An 18952-nucleotide genomic window follows, 5' to 3' on the forward strand; every position below is an offset into this window, starting at 1 on the left:
TGTGGTAAGAAAAAAGTTTAATTTTTTTAAAATATTGTACCTGTCGAACAGAAGCAATAGGGACATTCACAAGTTTGATGAAACGATTGTTGGGATTTTCATCCCAAAGTGATGAGCCCAAAAATTATACAACCAATCATTCAACTATAACAACAATCAGAGTTATATAAATAGTAATAATAAAATTAAAAAAAATAAAAGCCATGTATGATTCAAACAGAGATAACAAGAAGCAATTGACAATCAATGGAGGCCAAAGCATATGAACACAATATTAAAGGATGATGAGGAATGTAACTACTACTATCTCACCATTGTTAGTGTTAATTAGAAATGTCAATGAAAGTTATGTGTTTGATTTTGTGATAATCTTCTCCTTCTTCACCATCCACCACTTGTACCCTCTTCATGAACTCTTGTGGCATTAACATAATTTTCATTTCTTTGAGAGTAGAGATGAATTTCAATCCATCTGGAATCATCGCCAATTTTCTGCATGCTTTAATATAAAGAAAAGATAGATTGAGCATTGCTCCTTTCTCCACTCTCCATTCCACTAAATTCGACAACCCAAACAGAACAAGGTCTCTGAGTTGAGGAAATCCAGTTGCCCGACAAACCATCTCATTGCCCATATATGGATTGCGCCACAAGCCAAGAACTCTTAACATGGGAAGCTTCTCTAGTATTTTCATTGGATCTTCCTCAATCCTTGTACCCACAAGGTGCAATTCTATCACATTTTGATATAGTTGAACTTCATAACCTGGTAATTTGCTCACTCGACAATGTGCAATTTTCAAGTAATGTAGTGAGTGACACATCACCAACCTTTTGAGAAGAGTTGAGCCATCTTCTGAATCCATATTAACATCTATGTCAATCTTAAGTCGTACGTCGCGAAATTGTTCTTGATGATTTAAGATGTGATCAACAATCATTGACAAACTTTCTTCATCACAAATTCTTCCTTCCAATACTCGGAGTTTCGGCAATTTAAGAAGATGAGTGATGTCATCAACCAAACTCTTGAATCCAGTTATCATCTCCAACTCATTCAACCCTTCCAATTTCAATTTTTCACCTCCAACGCTCTCATGACCATCTTCCATAAATAGATGCCTCAAGCGCCTCATTTTGTATATGCAATTAGGTAATCTAAATGTATGTTTCACATTTAATGTCTGCAAACAAGGTAGCTTGCATATAGATGCTGGCAATTCTTTCACATAACTATTTTCGAGACTCAATAGCTTCAACAGCTTCAATTTTTCGATTCCTTTGGGCAATTTCAGATTCTCAAATGTATAACCTTCCAACACTATGACTTTGAGAGATTTGAAAATCCCAAATGTAATGTAATTGTACCAATCTATACTTCCCCAGTCCGTTTTGAGGAATAGAAGAGATCTTATGTTCTTATTTTCTCCAATCCTGTAACTAAGATCATTATCCAATCTGTGCATATGGATAGCCAGTCTATTTGTTTTGCAAATTGAAGACTCTTCACTTCCCATCTCTCTATCTATAACCTCCAGAAATCCTTCTTTTTTTCCTTTTGACAAACACAGATCTCGTATCATATCATGAAGCCGACATGACTTAAACCTATTATAGAGCGGCAACTCGTCTATTTCCACTTGAACCATACACCTTTTTGCTAGCTCAAACAAATACCGTTCTGCCACATCTCTCAAACTTTCTCCTCTTCCCTTATCTTCTGAAGAAATCATTCCTTCAGCCATCCATAGTAAATATAGTTTTTCTGTATCTATTTCTTGATCCTCTTCAAAACATGCCAAATACAAAAAGCATGATTTCAGGTTGTAAGGGAGCACATTGTAACTCAAATCTAGTATTTGATTTACTTTTTTGTCATTCTCTAAACCTTTCCCATGTTGAAGGTATGAATCAAGATTTCTACACACATTTTTCCATTCTAATGATGCCTTTTCACGACGAAGAGTTCCCCCAATAACTGAAATGGGTAATGGTAAATAACCACATTTTTTTACTATTTCCCTTCCATATTCTTCCAACAACTTTATTTCAGTTGTAGGTAGCTCTGCATACACAATCAATGAATGTTAGTTAATTCAATATATTATAAAATTTGAATTTCTTATAAATTTGTATAGTAATTAAAACTAATCAAAACAAGAGAATTTTGCCTATACTTACAATAAATACAAAATAGAAATAAAATCTGAAAGCATAACTTTATATTACTGTATGAAACAAAATGAGTTTCTAAATGTTTGATTTCTTTTATGTTGGAAGTAAATTTTGTACGAAGTAATAAATTTTAAATTGCTATTCAATAGCATTTTGTACATATAGATCAACTTAAAATTTACAAAGGAAAATTCAAACAATCTTTTCGTAAGCAAAAATTCAAACAATCTTGTCGTCGTGAAAACTATAAAAAAATATTAGACATAACAAAATAATCTTTTTCGCTTAATATATACTATTAATGATATTTTTAGTATCATTACTCTTTTTTCTTTTGGCACTAACTAGAGAAAGAAGATTCAAAATCAATAAAATAAAACAAGAAATTTTACAAACAAACCTTGTGAATAGTTGTTTGGGAGTGCTATCTTTTGAAGGAGCTCCCATCCTTCATCTTCATCCAAACACTTCAGATTGTGGACGTATCCTGTGGAAGCAATGTTTTGATTTCTGGTTGTGAGCAAAACTTTGCTATCTGCCTCTCCAATGGGAAAAGCATGCCTTAAGGAATTCCAATGATCAACTTCCCAAACGTCATCCAAAACTATTAGACATTTTCTATTTTTTTGTACATCATACAACTTTCTGACCAATGCATCTTCGTCTTGCTCCTCTGCTTCATTTGGAAGAAGTTGCTTTAATAGTCGTTGGAAAATAGTTCTGGGTTGAAATTGCTGGCTTACACAAACCCAAGCACGATATTTGAAGCACCGCTGCACGGCCTCCCCATTGTAAATTTTAGTAGCAAGAGTGGTCTTTCCCAAGCCTCCCATGCCACATATGGAAATCACTCCATTTGATTTGTCATTAGTTGTCAGAAGTGATTCTAACTGTTTAATATCCTCCTTCATTCCTACAAAATATTTTTCAGCCTCATGCCCATACGTTCTTCTTAACCAATTGGTATCATCTACCAATCTTGATGAGTTGTCTCCTACACTCATGGACTCCGACTGTTTGGTGAGGTCGGACATACGAGACTTGATATCTTTAATGTCTTCTCCGATTTGGTGCATTCTCGACCACTCGTTCAATATACAAGTGAATCTTTTGAGAACCTTTTTAAGGCCTTTTCCTTCTCTTCTGGACACCACTTCAATGACATATCTTTCTAGTACATTCTCAGCTTGAATGGACAAATCGCGAAGTTCAGCGACCCAATTCTGGACTGTCTGTGAATTGTACCGATCTTGCCTCCTATCAGCATCCTTCAAGAAACAGTGCATGATGTTGAGCTGCCTACGGACTTCCTCAACCTCACCGTCCACACTCGATAAAAACTTTGCTTCCTCAATCAACAGGTCCCGAAGTGTTTCAAGAGCTATTGTTGCAACAGAATCAACCATTTTACTTTGTATTTGGGTGACTTTTTGGAGAAATTGTTGGATCAGAAGCGGCTAATTGCAAAGTGGATGGATGTTATTGATCTCTTTAATTCACCAACTGCCTTCGTTTTATATATGCGCATACCAACTTCTATCCCAACTTGACACAAATTCTACGCATGGTACAAATTCTTTTCTCCTCTTATCTTTTCTTGCAAATTGGAAGTTTTAGATTCTTTCTCCCTATATTTCACACTTTCTTGATTCTCACTTTTAATTTAAGTAAAAGCAAAAGAATCGGCTAATCATCACAAGTTCAAGAAATCCCTTTCAGATTTAATTTAAATTCTACTCTAGGTATAAATTCTTTTTTCCTCTTTCACACAAATTTATATTTTTAATAAGTTTGGATTTGGACTTGAGTCTAATAATAATAATTATTGGGTTTGGGTATGAGTCTAATAGGGTCTCACCCTATTTATTGACACCCCTAATCCTGTGACGTATTCATATCAAATTAGTAGTTGGTTTACTATAATACTAGTTATTAATTAATTATATATATTTAATATTAATAATTAAAATATATTAATTATTGATGATTGCAGTCGATGTTCATAAATTAGTTCCAAATGAGGGCTATAATGGCGTGGGAGAAGGTGCATAAATACTTTGAATGAGGGGCAAATCCTTTTTTGGTCCTGTCAAAAAAGGTAATTTTTGTTTTTGGTACCATAATTACGGCAAGTGTCGCCATCCTCTGTTAAGATGTACAAATGGAAGTTAGTAACTCTCTTATTCTTATTCTTCTTTTTATTTATTTTTTTAAAAAAGAAAGTTTTATGAATGATTGATTCTCCGTCAATTATTTTTTTCTTTTGTTGGACAGGAACACAACTTGATCGCACTGCGAAGCATAAGGAACTGTTCTCCAGATGCTACAAGAAGAAGGGCGAAAAGGGCTGGAGCGGCCCAAGAGTAGAGAAGGTGGTGGTAAGTTGTTCATAGAAACGATTCTCATTTTCAATTCTAATTATTTTATACTTCTGTTACAAATAGATTTTTCAGTTTCACAAGAGATCTTTCAGAAGATGTTGGAAGAGCAAATGGCCTAGACAATAGCTGATGGGTAGGATCCTCCAGCCTTTTCTAAATCATCGGTGGGCATTACCGGGCAACAGTTGTGGATGTCGGCAGTTGACGACCAGAGTAGGATATGTGTCTTTGGATTGGGTTTAGAAGTCCACAACTCGGCTTTTGAACCATCACAATCCAATCAGACGCATATACCGTCATCCACTGCCATGCCTACGATCTCTATGAATTCTAGATACTCTTGGTACAAATTCTTTCGTTCAAAATTTCTTTGAGTTCATTCTCAATGTTTATTTACAAGGTGGAATTGTCCGTCATGAGATTGAATAGATACTTGTATGTTAGGAGACACAGTGGACAACTACCTCATCCTCATAGAAAGCACAATTTTCTCTCAAAAGTGTATGTCAAGACAATGAGGCCTAATTTAGTTCGAGTCAAAATTTAATTTAATAATATTGTATTCAGATATGAGTAATAAGTTTTCATATTTGGTCTGAATCTGGGTATTGCTCGACCTAGCCAATGCATGTAGCCCTTCACATGATTGGACTGTACACACATTTTCACAAAATTATTCATGCTGGAATTATTAGTAATAATAAATTATAATATAAAAAAGTCATAGATAGATAATATGTGTTGAATTGATAATAAGGATAAATAATATTAACACCTCCTGAAATTAGGCCAAATTACTCAAACGCTTCCGATCTTTTGCAGAATTACAACTACAGCTCTGAGGGGTGTTAATGTAATATTTTTTTTCAGAGGGTGTTTGTGCAAGATTTGTATTTGACTAGAGGTATAGTTGCAATTACAACTAAAATTTGAGGGGGTATAGATGCAATTTATAAAAGACAGAGGGTATTTGTGTATTTTGATCTAACCTCAGAAAGTGTCAATTTAACTTACATTATAACTCTTGTTTTTCCTCCTGAATAAGATCTCATGAGCTTATCAATAATAAATATTAGCTTTTGGCACTAATAGGTTGCTGCAAATTATATTGTATTCAGAAAATCAAAGTATTATCACTTAACACATCTCGTTAGTAACAATTACTTAATATACCATAATGTTTCGAGGAAAAGATAGAAATTTATTTAGCTCGTAGTGACAGATCAACAAAAGTATCTAATGCGGCTTGCGACTCGATTGGTGCCTCATTGCATGGGTATTGTCTGCTCCAGCTTCTTATGAGCCTTCAAGAGTTTTTCCTGAAAAAGCGCCCCACTTTGGAAAGGAGGTTTTGGAGCTTATAAGCCATTAAAATTTCTCGTTTACAATCAATATGAAATGTTTGTCTATATCAATATTCACAAACAAGTCAACATTAGACAAGAAGTTGAACTTCTTGTCAAATTCAACTCGATTAAAAAAATTGAATGGAACGTATGCGTTTGATTTTGTAATAATCTTTTCCTCTAACTCGTGCCTTCACTTGAAGTGTTCTGTCATGTCATTATTAATTAGGTTTTTTTAAGACCGGTGCTGAATCTCAATCTATTTGGAAGCATCTCCAATTATTGCAAAGATAAAACTCTAGCGTAGAGAGATTGGGGATTGCTCCTTTTTCCACTCTCGCCTCCACTAATTTTGACTGCTCAGAAGAAGATTTTTGAATTGAGGAAATCCGCAAGCAAAGTCGTGGCAACATAGAAAGCATCTCTAATATTTCCATTGGGTCTTCCTCGATCTTTGAATTCTCAAGTGTCAAAATCGTAACATTCTGATACAACATATGTTGGTAATTTACTCACACCACACTCAATACATAAGTTACTTAGTGAGTGAGTTGAACCATGTTTTTCCCAATTTACATTGTAATATTTTCGAACAAAAAGTTGTGCATGAAATTGGTATTGATGATTTAAGATGTGATCAACAATCATTGACAGGCTTTCGTCATCACTAATGGGTAAATATTATAGTTGGTTCCTTATATTTGCGTCTAAAATTACTTTAATTTTTCAAAATTATTTTTTACTATTAACATTCCTAAACTTTAATGTTAGTCACATATTGGTCCCTCTGACCTTTTCTCGACGAGAATGCAGCCGGAACATTTTTTTTAAAAGTAAACAACGGGACACACACTATAAATCAATTTTGGTTATAAACAACGGATATATAACATGATTTTGATTTAGATTAGAAATAAAGAAGAAAAAACTAAACATATATGTGTAAGAAGACATAATTAGTCAAACACAATGAAGAAAGAAATAAAATTGATGGATGTAGCAAGGTTGGTTCATAATGCAACAACCCCACAATAACATTTTCAAAATAACAGCATGTATCTCACCATTCTTAATAAATGTAAATGGTTGGTATGTGTTTGATTTTACGATAATCCTCCCCTTCTTCACCATCCACGACTCGTGCCCTTTCCTCGAATTCTTTTGGCATGCATGCAATTCGTAGTTCTTTGAGAGTTGTGATGAATTTCAATCCAACCGGAATCATCTCCAATTTATTGCAGCAACGAATCTCTAGAGAAGAGAGATTGGACATTGCTCTTTTCTCAACTTTCCACTCAATTAAATTAGGCAACTCTTCCAGAATAAGTTTTCTGAGTTGAAGAAATCCAGATGCCCCACAAGCCATCTCTCTACCCACATATGCATTGGTAGACAAGCAAAGTTCCTGTAACACAGGAAGCTTCTCTAGGATTTCCATTGGGTCTTCCTCAATTCTTGAATCCCAAAGGTTTAATTCTATCACATTTTGATATAGTTTAACTTCATAAGCGGGTAATTTGCTCACACGGCATTGAATATCCAAGACACTTAGTGAGAGACACATCAACAATCTCCTAAGGAGAGTTGAGCCATCTTTTTCCTCATTCACATTGCACATTTCTTGAATAACAAGTTTTATGTCACGAAATTGATCTTGATGATTTAAGATGTGATCAACAATCATTAATAGACTTTCTTCATCCCAAATTCTTCCGTCCAATACTCGAAGCTTCTGCATATTAAGAAGATTGGTCATATCACCTTGTGAACTGTCGAACTCGATTAATGTTTCCAACTCATTCAACCCATTCAATTTCAAATTTCCACCTCCTATGGTGAAGCTGCTACGAGGCAAGTATAGATGCCTCAAACCCCTCATTTTATATATGAAGTTAGGCAATTTGATATGTTCACCTACTTGTAGATTCAACGACTGAAGATAAGGTAGCTTGCACACAGATACTGGCAACTCTTCCACTAGACTGTTCTTGATACTCAAGAGCTTCAGCAGGATCAATTTTCCGACCCCATTTGGCAATTGCCCATTCTTAAATTGGTAGCCTTCTACTACTAAAATTTTCATAAATTTGAAAATACCAAAATTAAGACCTTCACTATGCTTCCAATCTCTGTATTGCCACTGCTTGTGAAGGAAAAGAAGAGATCTTAGGTTTTTACTTTTCCCAATATTCTGAATATGACCATCACCCAGTTCGTCCAAATGGATAGCCAACCTACTTGTCTTGCAAATTGAAGAGTCGTCAGCTCTTCTCGTCTGTCTATCTACAACCTCTATAAATCCTTCTTCCTTTCCTTTCAGTAAACACAAATCTCGCATCAGATCATGAAGCCGGCATGATTTGTACCTACTATATATCGAACGTTCATGCATTTCCACTTGAATCATACATTTATTTGCCAGCTCAAACAAATAGTGTTCTGCAACATCTCGCAAACTTTCTCCTCTTCCTCTATCTCCCAAAGAAATCATTCCTTCAGCCATCCATAGCAAATATAGATCTTCTGTTTCTATATCTTCATCCTCTCGAAAACATCCCAAATACAGAAAACATGACTTCAAATTGTAAGGAAGCAAATTGTAACTCAGATCCAGTATTTGCTCTACTCTTTTGTCTTTCTCCAAACCTTTCCCATGTTGAAGGTACAAATCAATATTTCTACATACCTTTTCCCACTCAATTGGTTTATTTTCTTGCCGAAGAATTCCCCCAATAACTGAAATGGGTAGTGGTAGGCACCCACATCTTTTTACTATTTCCCTACCAAATTCTTCCAACAACTTTATTTCAGTTATAGGTAGCTCTGCATGGACATTAAAGGGGCGCCAGTTATTTGTTAATTTAAAATATTGTATCCAATTCCTTATGAAATTATATAGTAATTAAAACAAAACAAAATTAGGGGATTTACACTTTGTCTTTTGCTTATATATAAGAGCACACTGTCCAAAATGTTGGTTACTTTCACTTGCTCTTTTCATCATTACAAATGTTAATGAAGAACTGAAGATTGGATTGTAAATTTGGTTTAGAATGACCCTCTAGTCATAGTGATCTAACTACACATAACTTTATTTTTGTTTTAATAAAAGGAGAAATTAGAACAGGCATTTAGTCCCTTAAATTAGAACTTAAAATCACTTTAGCCTTTTAAGATTATTTCTTGATTTGACTTTCACAAATTTTTATCTTTGTCTTAATTCAGTCCCTCTGACTGTTGGTTGAATTTCTACTTTTTGAAGGTTGAAATTAATTGTTAAAAATATATGATTAGTAATCATTTTAATTAGTATTGTTACTTAATCTTTTTGTAGCTAATTAGAGATTCAAAATCAATCAGACAAAATATTAAATTTTACAAACAAACCTTGTGAATTTGGGAGTGCTATCTTTTGAAGTAGCTCCCATCCTTCGTCTTCACTCAAGCACTTGAGCATATGAACGTATCCTGTGGAAGCAGTGTTTTGATTTCTGGTAGTGAGCAAAATTCTGCTGCTCGACTCTCCAATGGGAAAGGCGTGGCTCAGGCTATTCCAATCCTCAACTTTCCAAATGTCATCCAAAACCACTAGACATTTCTTCTCTTTTTGTGCATCATACAACTTGAGGACCAACTCATCATCATCGCATTGCTCCATATTTTCACGTGGGAGAAGTTGCTTCAGTAGTCCTTGAAGAACAGTTCTGGGTTGGAATTGTTGGCTAATACAGATCCAAGCACGTGCTTCGAAGCATGTCTCTACGGCCTTCGCTTGGTAAACCTTCCTAGCCAGAGAAGTCTTTCCCAAGCCCCCCATCCCACATATAGAAATCACTTGATTTGAGCTATGATCATCATTTGTGAGAAGTGATTCCAGCAGTTGTGTTTCTTCCTTCATCCCAACAAAGTATTGTTCAATTCCATGGCCAAACGTTTTTCTTGACCAATCGGTATCATCCACCCTATTTGATGATCTACTTATAGACTCCAACTGTTTAGTAAGATCAGTCATACGGGACCTGATGATTTCAGTCTCTTTTCCAATTTGGCTCATACTCAAACATTCACTTAATATGCAAGTAAATCTTTTGAGTATTCCTTTCAAGTTTTTTGCTCTTCTTCTAGACATAACTTCAACCGCATACCTTTCCAATATAATCTCAGCCTCAGTGGCCAGATCTCGAAGCTCACTAAGCCAATTGCGGATCGTTTCGGAGTTGTCCGTATCTTGTCTTTTACTAGCATCCTTCAAGAAACAGTGCACGGTGTTGAGCTGCCTACGGACATCGTCAACTTGATCGCCGACCCCAGATAAAACTTTCGCTTCCTCAATCAACAGGTCACGAAGGGTTTCGAGAGCCACCGATGCAAAAGCTTCAACCATTCTGACGATTTTCCCAGACGAAATTGCCGGATCTAGCTGCCGATGGAGGACTGCAAAAGGTAGTTCAAGATAAGAAGTGGGTTTAGATGAGCTACTGTAAGGTTGTGAATGAGTAATGGAGATTTGATTCTGATTGCCGGAATGCATTTTCTTCTTTTTGGTAATTAATTATTGGACTGTCTGTGGGGTACATGATTTGCATGTTTGGCCTAAATCAGTTTCATTACATAAGCCTAAATCAAACACATATTATATATCTACGACATTTTCTTTATAATATAATTTATTGAGATAAATATATTTGAACCCCTTGATTTATATTTTATTTACACAAACTAATCATATTTTCTGAAAAAGTACACATACACCCATCAAATTTGTTAATATCATTTATACAAATAACCCATATTTTTTAAAGAGTTAAAGGCAGAATTCATCCCCCAACTTTAGCCATTTCACATTTTAATCCTTTAACTTTATGCAATTACAATTTAGTCTCGTAACTTTTCAAAAACACACAATTTTAGTCCTCCGATAGGATCTGATTAGATCGGGGCAAAATTTTGGACAATTTTAGCCCTCTACAGTTTCCAGGACTAAATTTTTCAAGAAAAATAAGAACTAAATGTGTAAATCTAGAAAATTACAAAAAAAAAAAAAAAAGTGCTAATAACTTAAAATTATAGGACTGAAAATATAACTTTGTGAAATTTAACTTACTAAAAATAAAGAAGAAAAACCAAAGACATAAATGTAATAGAATGGAAAGGCATGTATGTGTATGATTCAAACAGTGATAATAAGAAAGAATTGAGAATTAATGAATGCAACTACAGCTATCTCACCATTATTAATCTTAACTAATTAATTAATAAATCTCAATCAAAGATATGTGTTTAATTTTGTGATAATCTTCTCCTTCTTCACCATCCCCCACTCCTACCCTCTTCACGAACTCTTGTGGCATAAATACAATTCTCAGTTGTTTAAGAGTATTAATGAATTCCAATAGAATCATCTTCAATTTACTGCATTCTTTGATAAGTAGATTAGAGAGATTGAGCATTGCTCCTTTCTCCGCTCTCCACTCCACTAAATTTCGCAAACCATACAACGAAAGCGCTCTGAGTTGTGGAAATCCAGTTGCCTCACAAACCATCTCTCTTCCCACATATGCATCAAAATCCAAATCCAGCGATCGCAACATGGGAAGCTTCCCTAGTGTTACCATTGGATCTTCCTCAATCCATGATTCCCAAAGTTTCAATTCTATCACATTTTGATATAGTTAAGCTTCATAGGTAGGTAATTTGCTCACTCGAAAATTTACAATATGCAAATAATGTAGTGAGTGGCACATCACCAACCTGCTCAGAAGAGTTGAGCCATCTTTCCACTCCATCCAGACATCCATGTCAATCTTAAGTTTTATGCTGCGAAATTGTTCTTGATGATTTAATACGTGATCGACAATCATTGACAAACTTTCTTCATCATGAATTCGTCCTTCCACAATGACAAAAAATCCAAATCTCAGATACTAAATCATCTGCAGAGCATAAAAGTTGAGGTTTTCAAAATCGCAAGCCTTCCACAATGATAAAAATTTTCTCTATTACCAGCCATATTTTGTGAGATTATTTTTTACTAAATGCAAGAGAGAAATGAAGAAATGGCACTTAAATAGAAGGAAGAGGGTATAGTGTAATTTCCCCCCAAATTGTTGATTTTCCCTCCAATTCTCCATGCTTTCCTCCATATTTAACAGCACCTAACGGATTTCAGCAGCTGCCATTAAATTTTAACGGAAATCCCCAATCGGTACTGAAATTAGAAAAAAAAAAATCCACTTACGGGACCAAATATGCGAATTGCCCTTAGTATGGGACTAAAATTGGAATCGGGTCCACTTATGGGACAAAAAATGTAATTTACTCTACAGACACTATACATGTTTATAATTAAATACACAAAAATTGTTATAAAAATTGAATTTACGAAGTCACATTGATATTTGATCATGAATAAGAGATTTTCTATTGTGGGATTATCATCATCTAAGTTCCTAAATTAGTAATTCTAACATGAATTTCATTAAATATAAGTAATTTTATCATGCAATTGATTTATTTTTTGTTGTGACCTTTTAGTTGCATTATTTTTAACTAAAATAATCATATCACTTTAATTATCAACTTATTTGTTTTGTAGAAATAAAAGTAATTTCAACACTATTTTCATGAAATTAATACTACAAAGGAAAAATGTACAACATTAATCCCGTAAGTCAGTTGGTGATAATTTTGGCCCTATTTAAATTAGAATTCACAATTTGATCATATAACTTTTAAAATTGCAGCAGTTTGTCTTTTCTACCAATTGGCAAAAAAAAACATTAGGTTATCAACCGTATCAAGAATAGAAAACAATACAATCATAGGGATATTTTAGTCCAATCAAGAATAGAAGGAAACCTATATTAATGTTATTCATACTTTTATATAAGTGTAGATATAGACATGGGTTAATAACAATTAGACCCCCCGAAAATACGATATTTCACTTTCTCCAAAAAAGTTTAAATATTATACTTACACCTTTTCCGAAATTTCTCAAACTTGACCCATTTCCGTTAGATTTTGGACAAAAAATGCTAAAGTTAGCAAAAATAAATTACATAAATTTTCAATTTTGCCCCTCATTTAATATTTTCATGTATATTTTTGTACTTGTAAAATAAAAAATATAATATATAAATATATATGAAGTGATGTTAACATCATTACCTTTTTCCTTAAAAATACAAAATTATTATATGAAAATGTTAAATGGAGGGTAAAATTACAAATTTGTATATATTTATTATTTGTTAAAATCAGCATTTTTCGTCCAAACCTTAACGAAAGAGAGTCAGATATAATAAACAAAGAATTTTGGAGGGGGTGTAAATATAATTTTAACACTTTTTTAAGAGAATGTTTAATTTATAATTCAAAAGGAGTCTAAATATAACTAATCCAATAGATATTGACATATAGAAAGATATATATAGTAAGTTTCTAACAATGTGCATTTACTGCGTACAAGTATTCAAACTGTAAATCCGAATAATGTTTTGATAGTTAGTAACAAATGTGCTTCATTTGATTGTATCACTAATAATATAACTAACCAATAATTAATATGACCAGCAGAGAATTTATTTGAAAAGAACATTTTAAAATCAAAGGAATCATTTGATTTTGTCTTAAAAGAAGAAAAATTACAAACTAACCTTGGAAGCAGTTGGTTGGAAGTGCTATCCTGTGGAGTAGCTCCCATCCTTCATCTTCGTTCAAACACTCGGGTTTGAAGATATATTCCGTGGAAGCAATGTTTTGATTTCTGGGTGTGAGCAAAATTTTGCTATCTGGTGAGGTCGGACATACGAGACTTGATATCTTTAACGTCTTCTCCGATTTGGTGCATTCTCAATCACTCGCTCAATATACAAGTGAGTCTTTTGAGTACCTTTTTCAGGCCTTTTCGTTCTCTTCTGGACACCACTTCAATAGCATATTTTTAGTACATTCTCAGCTTGAATGGACAAATCGCGAAGTTCAGCCACCTAATTCTGGACTGTCTGTGAATTGTACCGGTCTTGCCTCCTATCAGCATCCTTCAAGAAACAGTGCATGATGTTGAGCTGCCTACGGACTTCCTCAACCTCACCGCCCACACTTGATAGAAACTTTGCTTCCTCAATCAACAGGTCCCCAAGTGTTTCGAGATCTATTGTTGCAACAGAATCAACCATTTTACTTTGTATGTGGGTGATTTTTTGGAGAAATGTGTTGGATCAGTAGCAACTAATTGCAAAGTGGATGGATGTTATTGATCTTTTTAATTCACCAATTGCCTTCATTTTATATATGTGCATACCAACTTCTATCCCTACTTGACACAAATTCTAAGCATGGTACAAATTCTTCTCTCCTCTTATCTTTTCTTGCAAATTGGAAGTTTAGATTCTTTCTCCCATATTTCACACTTTCTTGATTCTCGCTTTTAATTTAAGTTAAAGCAAAAGAATTGGCTACTCATAACACAAGTTCAAGAAATCACTTTCAAATCTTAGAAAAACTCTTAACTAATTTTCATATAATTGTTTCTTTTAAATATAAGTTAAGACATAGTTAAATCAAATATTAGTATAGCATGGAGCACATGCAAGTATATCAATTATCTATCCGTTCTTTATATATAATATAAGGGTCCTTTGACCCAAATCCTTCAAACTTTTGATAAAACTAGTAAAAAGCACGTGTATTGCACGTAATTCGTATTATTAAAATAAAATTATTATATTAAAAATAATAAAATTAAATATTTGTTGAATAAATTTAATAGGTATTTTATTAGATATAGTCATTGAAAAAGGTAGAAGAAAACGACCAAAAAATCTCATATGTCTTTCCACTAAATTCGACAATTTTAGCGGAATAAAAGAATTTGATAGCTCAAAAGTTGCAAGAGTTGAAGAAATCCAGATGCCCTACAAGCCATCTCTCTGCCCACATATGCATTGGTAGACAACCAAAGTTTTCTTAACACAGGAAGCTTCTCTAGAATTTTCATTCGGTCTTCCTCAATTCTTGATTTTCGAAGCTTCAATTCTATCACATTTTGATATAGTTGAACTTCATAGGCGGGTAATTTGCTCACACGGCATTGAATATCGAAGACACTTAGTGAGCGACACATCAACAACCTCCTAAGAAGAGTTGAGCCATCTTTTTCCTCATTCACATTGCACATTTCTTGAATTACAAGTTTTATGTCACGAAATTGGTCTGGATGATTTAATATGTGATCAACAATCATTGATAGACTTTCGTCATCCGAAATTGTTCAGTCCAATACTCGAAGCTTCTGCATATTAAGAAGATTGGTCATATCATTTTGTGAAACTGTTGAAACCGATTAATGTTTCCAACTCATTCAACCATCCAATTTCAACTTTCCACCTCCTATGGTGGAGCTGCGATGAGACAAATATAGATGCCTCAAACTCCTCATTTTATGTATGAAATTAGGCAATTTGATATCTTCACGTACTTGTAGATTCAATGACTGAAGATAAGGTAGCTTGCACACAGATACTGGCAACTCTTCCACTACACTGTCCTTGATACTCAACAGCTTCAGCAGGATCAATTTTCCAACCCCCTTTGGCAATTGCCCATTCTTAAATTTATAGCCTTCTAATACTAAAATTTTCATAAATTTTAAAATACCAAAATTAAGACCTTCATTGTGGTTCCAACCTCTGTATTGCCACTATTTGCGAAGGAAAAGAAGATATCTTAGAAAAACTCTTAACTAATTTTCATATAATTATTTCTTTTAAATATAAGTTAAGACATAGTTAAATCAAATATTAATATAGCATGAAGCACATACAAGTATATCAATTATCTATCCGTTCTTTATATATAATATAAGGGTCCTTTGACCCAAATCCTTCAATTTTGATTAAACTAGTAAAAAACACGTGTATTGCACGTGATTCGTATTACTAAAAAACAAAAAACAAAAAAACTACCATGTGGGAGTTCAGTATTGGGTGTAAGAAATTATCCAAGAACATTCATCAAAATTTGGAACTTTCCGAAAACAACAAACATGTTTCCTTCTGTACTTGGAACGCTGAAGTTAAATTAGGAAAGACCTCTTTGTTTTCCAAACCTTCTAAGTTTAGGAGAATATATATAACGTATACAAAATTACTACTATTTATAACCATCCACAAATATGATCACACCTCTTCTGTTTTTCATTACATCCTCTTTTTTTCTGCTTTGTTTCATCTTCTTACAATTTGTGAATGAATCATGGTAAAGGATTCGAGGAATGTGGGACGAGCAACGCCAGCGATCTTGAGAAGCCAGAGTTCCAAGATAACGGAACGGGCTGTGGTAACGACCAGTAACATTGAAAATATCCTCAGAGAATTATTGGTTGAAATATTATTTTGTATTGCAGAAAGTTCATTTACGGATATTCATAGTGCCAAGTTGAGGTATGTACATATTTATCTACTCATGTTAGAACATGATCATCTTGCATGCATGTTTATATTTAATTTCTATTTGTCCAAGATTCAAAAGTCGTAGCTATTATTTTTTTTTATTGATATGCTTTTTTTGGTAATTTGATTTTTTTAAAAACTTATATATGTAAATGATGTTTTTTTCTTTGTAATTTATTGCAATCTAGTTTATTTTTTATTTGTATATTTCATCTAGTAAATCTCATATAAAACGTATTTTTTCGATAGTATTGTTTTGTTATATATATATATGTCAATATATTTAAGTATATATAAAAGAAATATCATTTTTTTCATTCAAACCCAATCGAATGCCTTTTTTATATTTAAGTATCTACACATAGAATTTTTATAAGTGATAAATATCAAGTTAATTAAACATACAAAATTATGTTATAATATGAATTTTCATAATTTTCATTGAATTTTAGCGAAAACTAACAATAATTATGAGATTGAACCACAAAAACTAATGCTTCGTGTCATGTAAGTATGCTATGTAAAAAGTTTTAGTATTATTTTTTTGTATATATATTCTCGTAATTATATATAACTAAAACTTGCTTATTTCACATCCATATAATGTGTCAAGTACTCTGTTTTCTTTGCATGAGCTTAGATTAATATTTTCTCTTGGATTTTATATTTTTTCTTAATATTCTTACATTGAGACAATTTTATATTTTCTAGTTGTAAATATTTTCATGAAGCAGCAGAGGACACGCATCTATATCGGCATATGTCGTTAGATGATTTTTCATTGGTACCATGGAACCCCTTAAGTGAAAAGCAACAAGAGTTCTTAACTAAGTGCTAAGAGTGTCAGAATTCAGAGATCATGTACAGACAGGAGTGGTAAGTAATTTATATATATATATATATAATATAGGGTTATAAATTGCATCGCGACTACTTAAACTTTTACAAAAGAAGCTCGTTGAATATATTATAAGTTTCTTGAGTCCTCAGCTCGACTACTTCACTGGAAAAAGACCTGAATCAGCAATCAGCCACCTCCAAAGAGCCCTGAACGCGAACCACATTGGAGCTTTATACGTTACGTGCATTATTCTTCTCTTTACTGGCGACGATGAGCTGAAAGCAGGCGGTGTGAGGTTGATGGCCGACATGAAGAAGTCTAAGTATGTGAGGAGAAAACTGAAGGAGCATCACGAGAAGCTGAAGAACATGCTGAGGTTAATGTGGGTGGAGAATCCGGCTCTGAGGCGTCCGCTGGTGTGCTGTACCAGACAAGATAGCCATAGGAGGAAAAGGGGTTGGGTGGACATTATTGATGACGAGGAAGATGTGCACTGTGAAGGTTGTAGTGCAGATTGTGAGATTAGGTTTCTTGCTGATAGTTTACCTAAATGGTGATGGTTGTGATGCTTGAGTTGTTTTGAATTGTATATATTATTGTAATTTGATTGCGAATGAAAAAGAATCTCACAAAAAAATTAATAATTTATCTGTTGTGTTTTTTAAAATGCAGCAATCTACCCTTGTGTTTTTAAATACGATAAGATATGTCGAAAAATGTTATAATACCATTAAACTTAACCTATTAATGGATTGAATTCTTAATGATCAACTCTGAGTCACACTTAAAATCCCATCTTTTGATAAGTAATTTGACCACGATACAAGATCTATTAAAATTCTTAACAATACTGATTATTCTCCAACGATTTAAGTTTTAAAACAACCCCCAAAATCAAATAAAGTCAATGAAATCGTTACCTAGAGACAAGTCCAGAAATGACCATGATCCCAAAAATTATTTCTGACAAATTGTGAATACATGCGTGCGTAAAATATATATGACAAGAAAACTAATCGTAAGACCCAACTATTCATGCTTTCGAAAAATTCATGTTCAAACGCCCTTAAAACATCATAAAATTATAATTTTACCCCTAACAACATATTATAATAAAATTAAATATTTGTTGAATAAATTTAATAGGTATTTTATTAGATATAGTCATTGAAAAAGGTAGAAGAAAACAACCAAAAAATCTCATACGCGTTTCCACTAAATTCGATAATTTTATGAATTGTTTCTTTTAAATATAAGTTAGGACATAGTTAAATCAAATATTAGTATAGCATGGATCACATGCAAGTATATCAATTATCTATTATCCGTTCTTTATATATAATATAAGGGTCCATTGACCTAAATCCTTCAATTTTGATAAAACTAGTAAAAAGCACGTGTATTGCACGTGATTCGTATTATTAATATAAAATTATTATATTAAAAATAATAAAATTAAATATTTTTTGACTAAAGTTAATAGGTATTTCATTAGATATAGTCATTGAAAAAGGTAGAAGAAAACAACAAAAAAATCTCATAAGTCTTTCCACTAAATTTGACCATTTTAGCATAATAAAAGAATTTGATAACTCAGAAGTTGCAAGAGTTGAAGAAATCCAGATGCCCTACAAGCCATCTCTCTGCCCACATATGCATTGGTAGACAACCAATGTTTTCTTAACACAGGAAGCTTTTCTAGAATTTCCATTCGGTCTTCCTCAATTCTTGAATTCCGAAGCTTCAATTCTATCA

The 18952-nt window shown here is 33.3% G+C and overlaps 2 protein-coding genes and 1 long non-coding RNA gene across 3 annotated transcripts; 1 reads left to right on the forward strand and 2 right to left on the reverse strand.

The window, feature by feature from the left end:
* Positions 1–227: 227 nt before the first annotated feature.
* LOC105171889 (uncharacterized) lies at positions 228–10501 on the reverse strand. The gene is made up of 4 exons (XM_088886255.1): positions 9290–10501; positions 6981–8725; positions 2576–3632; positions 228–2065 (listed from the first exon to the last, which is right to left on the reverse strand). The coding sequence occupies exons 1-4, from the start codon at positions 10431–10433 to the stop codon at positions 324–326; spliced, it is 5688 nt and encodes a 1895-aa protein (XP_088742381.1). The 5' UTR covers positions 10434–10501; the 3' UTR covers positions 228–323.
* Positions 10502–11014: 513 nt separating this feature from the next.
* On the reverse strand, positions 11015–14211 carry LOC148786743 (uncharacterized). The gene is made up of 3 exons (XR_016067846.1): positions 13561–14211; positions 11654–12110; positions 11015–11555 (listed from the first exon to the last, which is right to left on the reverse strand). It is a non-coding gene; the product is annotated as an uncharacterized LOC148786743 (long non-coding RNA).
* Positions 14212–16159: 1948 nt separating this feature from the next.
* Positions 16160–17754, forward strand: LOC105172060 (uncharacterized). Its single transcript, XM_088886256.1, has 2 exons — positions 16160–16243; positions 17347–17754. Exons 1-2 carry the CDS (start codon positions 16160–16162, stop codon positions 17752–17754), a joined length of 492 nt encoding a protein of 163 aa, XP_088742382.1.
* Positions 17755–18952: the final 1198 nt, after the last annotated feature.

The sequence above is a fragment of the Sesamum indicum genome, linkage group LG10 (assembly GCF_026168435.1).
Source record: "Sesamum indicum cultivar Baizhima isolate 11 linkage group LG10, ASM2616843v1, whole genome shotgun sequence".
Classification (NCBI taxonomy): domain Eukaryota; kingdom Viridiplantae; phylum Streptophyta; class Magnoliopsida; order Lamiales; family Pedaliaceae; genus Sesamum; species Sesamum indicum.

Coding starts and splice junctions, on each gene's coding strand:
- LOC105171889 (XM_088886255.1), bottom strand. CDS start 10,433: ATGCATTCCGGCAATCAGAATCAAATCTCCATTACTCATTCACAACCT. Junction 8,726..9,289: donor AGCACTCCCAAATTCACAAG/GTTTGTTTGTAA, acceptor ATGTCCATGCAG/AGCTACCTATAACTGAAATA. Junction 2,066..2,575: donor CCCAAACAACTATTCACAAG/GTTTGTTTGTAA, acceptor TTGTGTATGCAG/AGCTACCTACAACTGAAATA.
- LOC105172060 (XM_088886256.1), top strand. CDS start 16,160: ATGGTAAAGGATTCGAGGAATGTGGGACGAGCAACGCCAGCGATCTTG. Junction 16,244..17,346: donor AGATAACGGAACGGGCTGTG/GTAACGACCAGT, acceptor TTGAGTCCTCAG/CTCGACTACTTCACTGGAAA.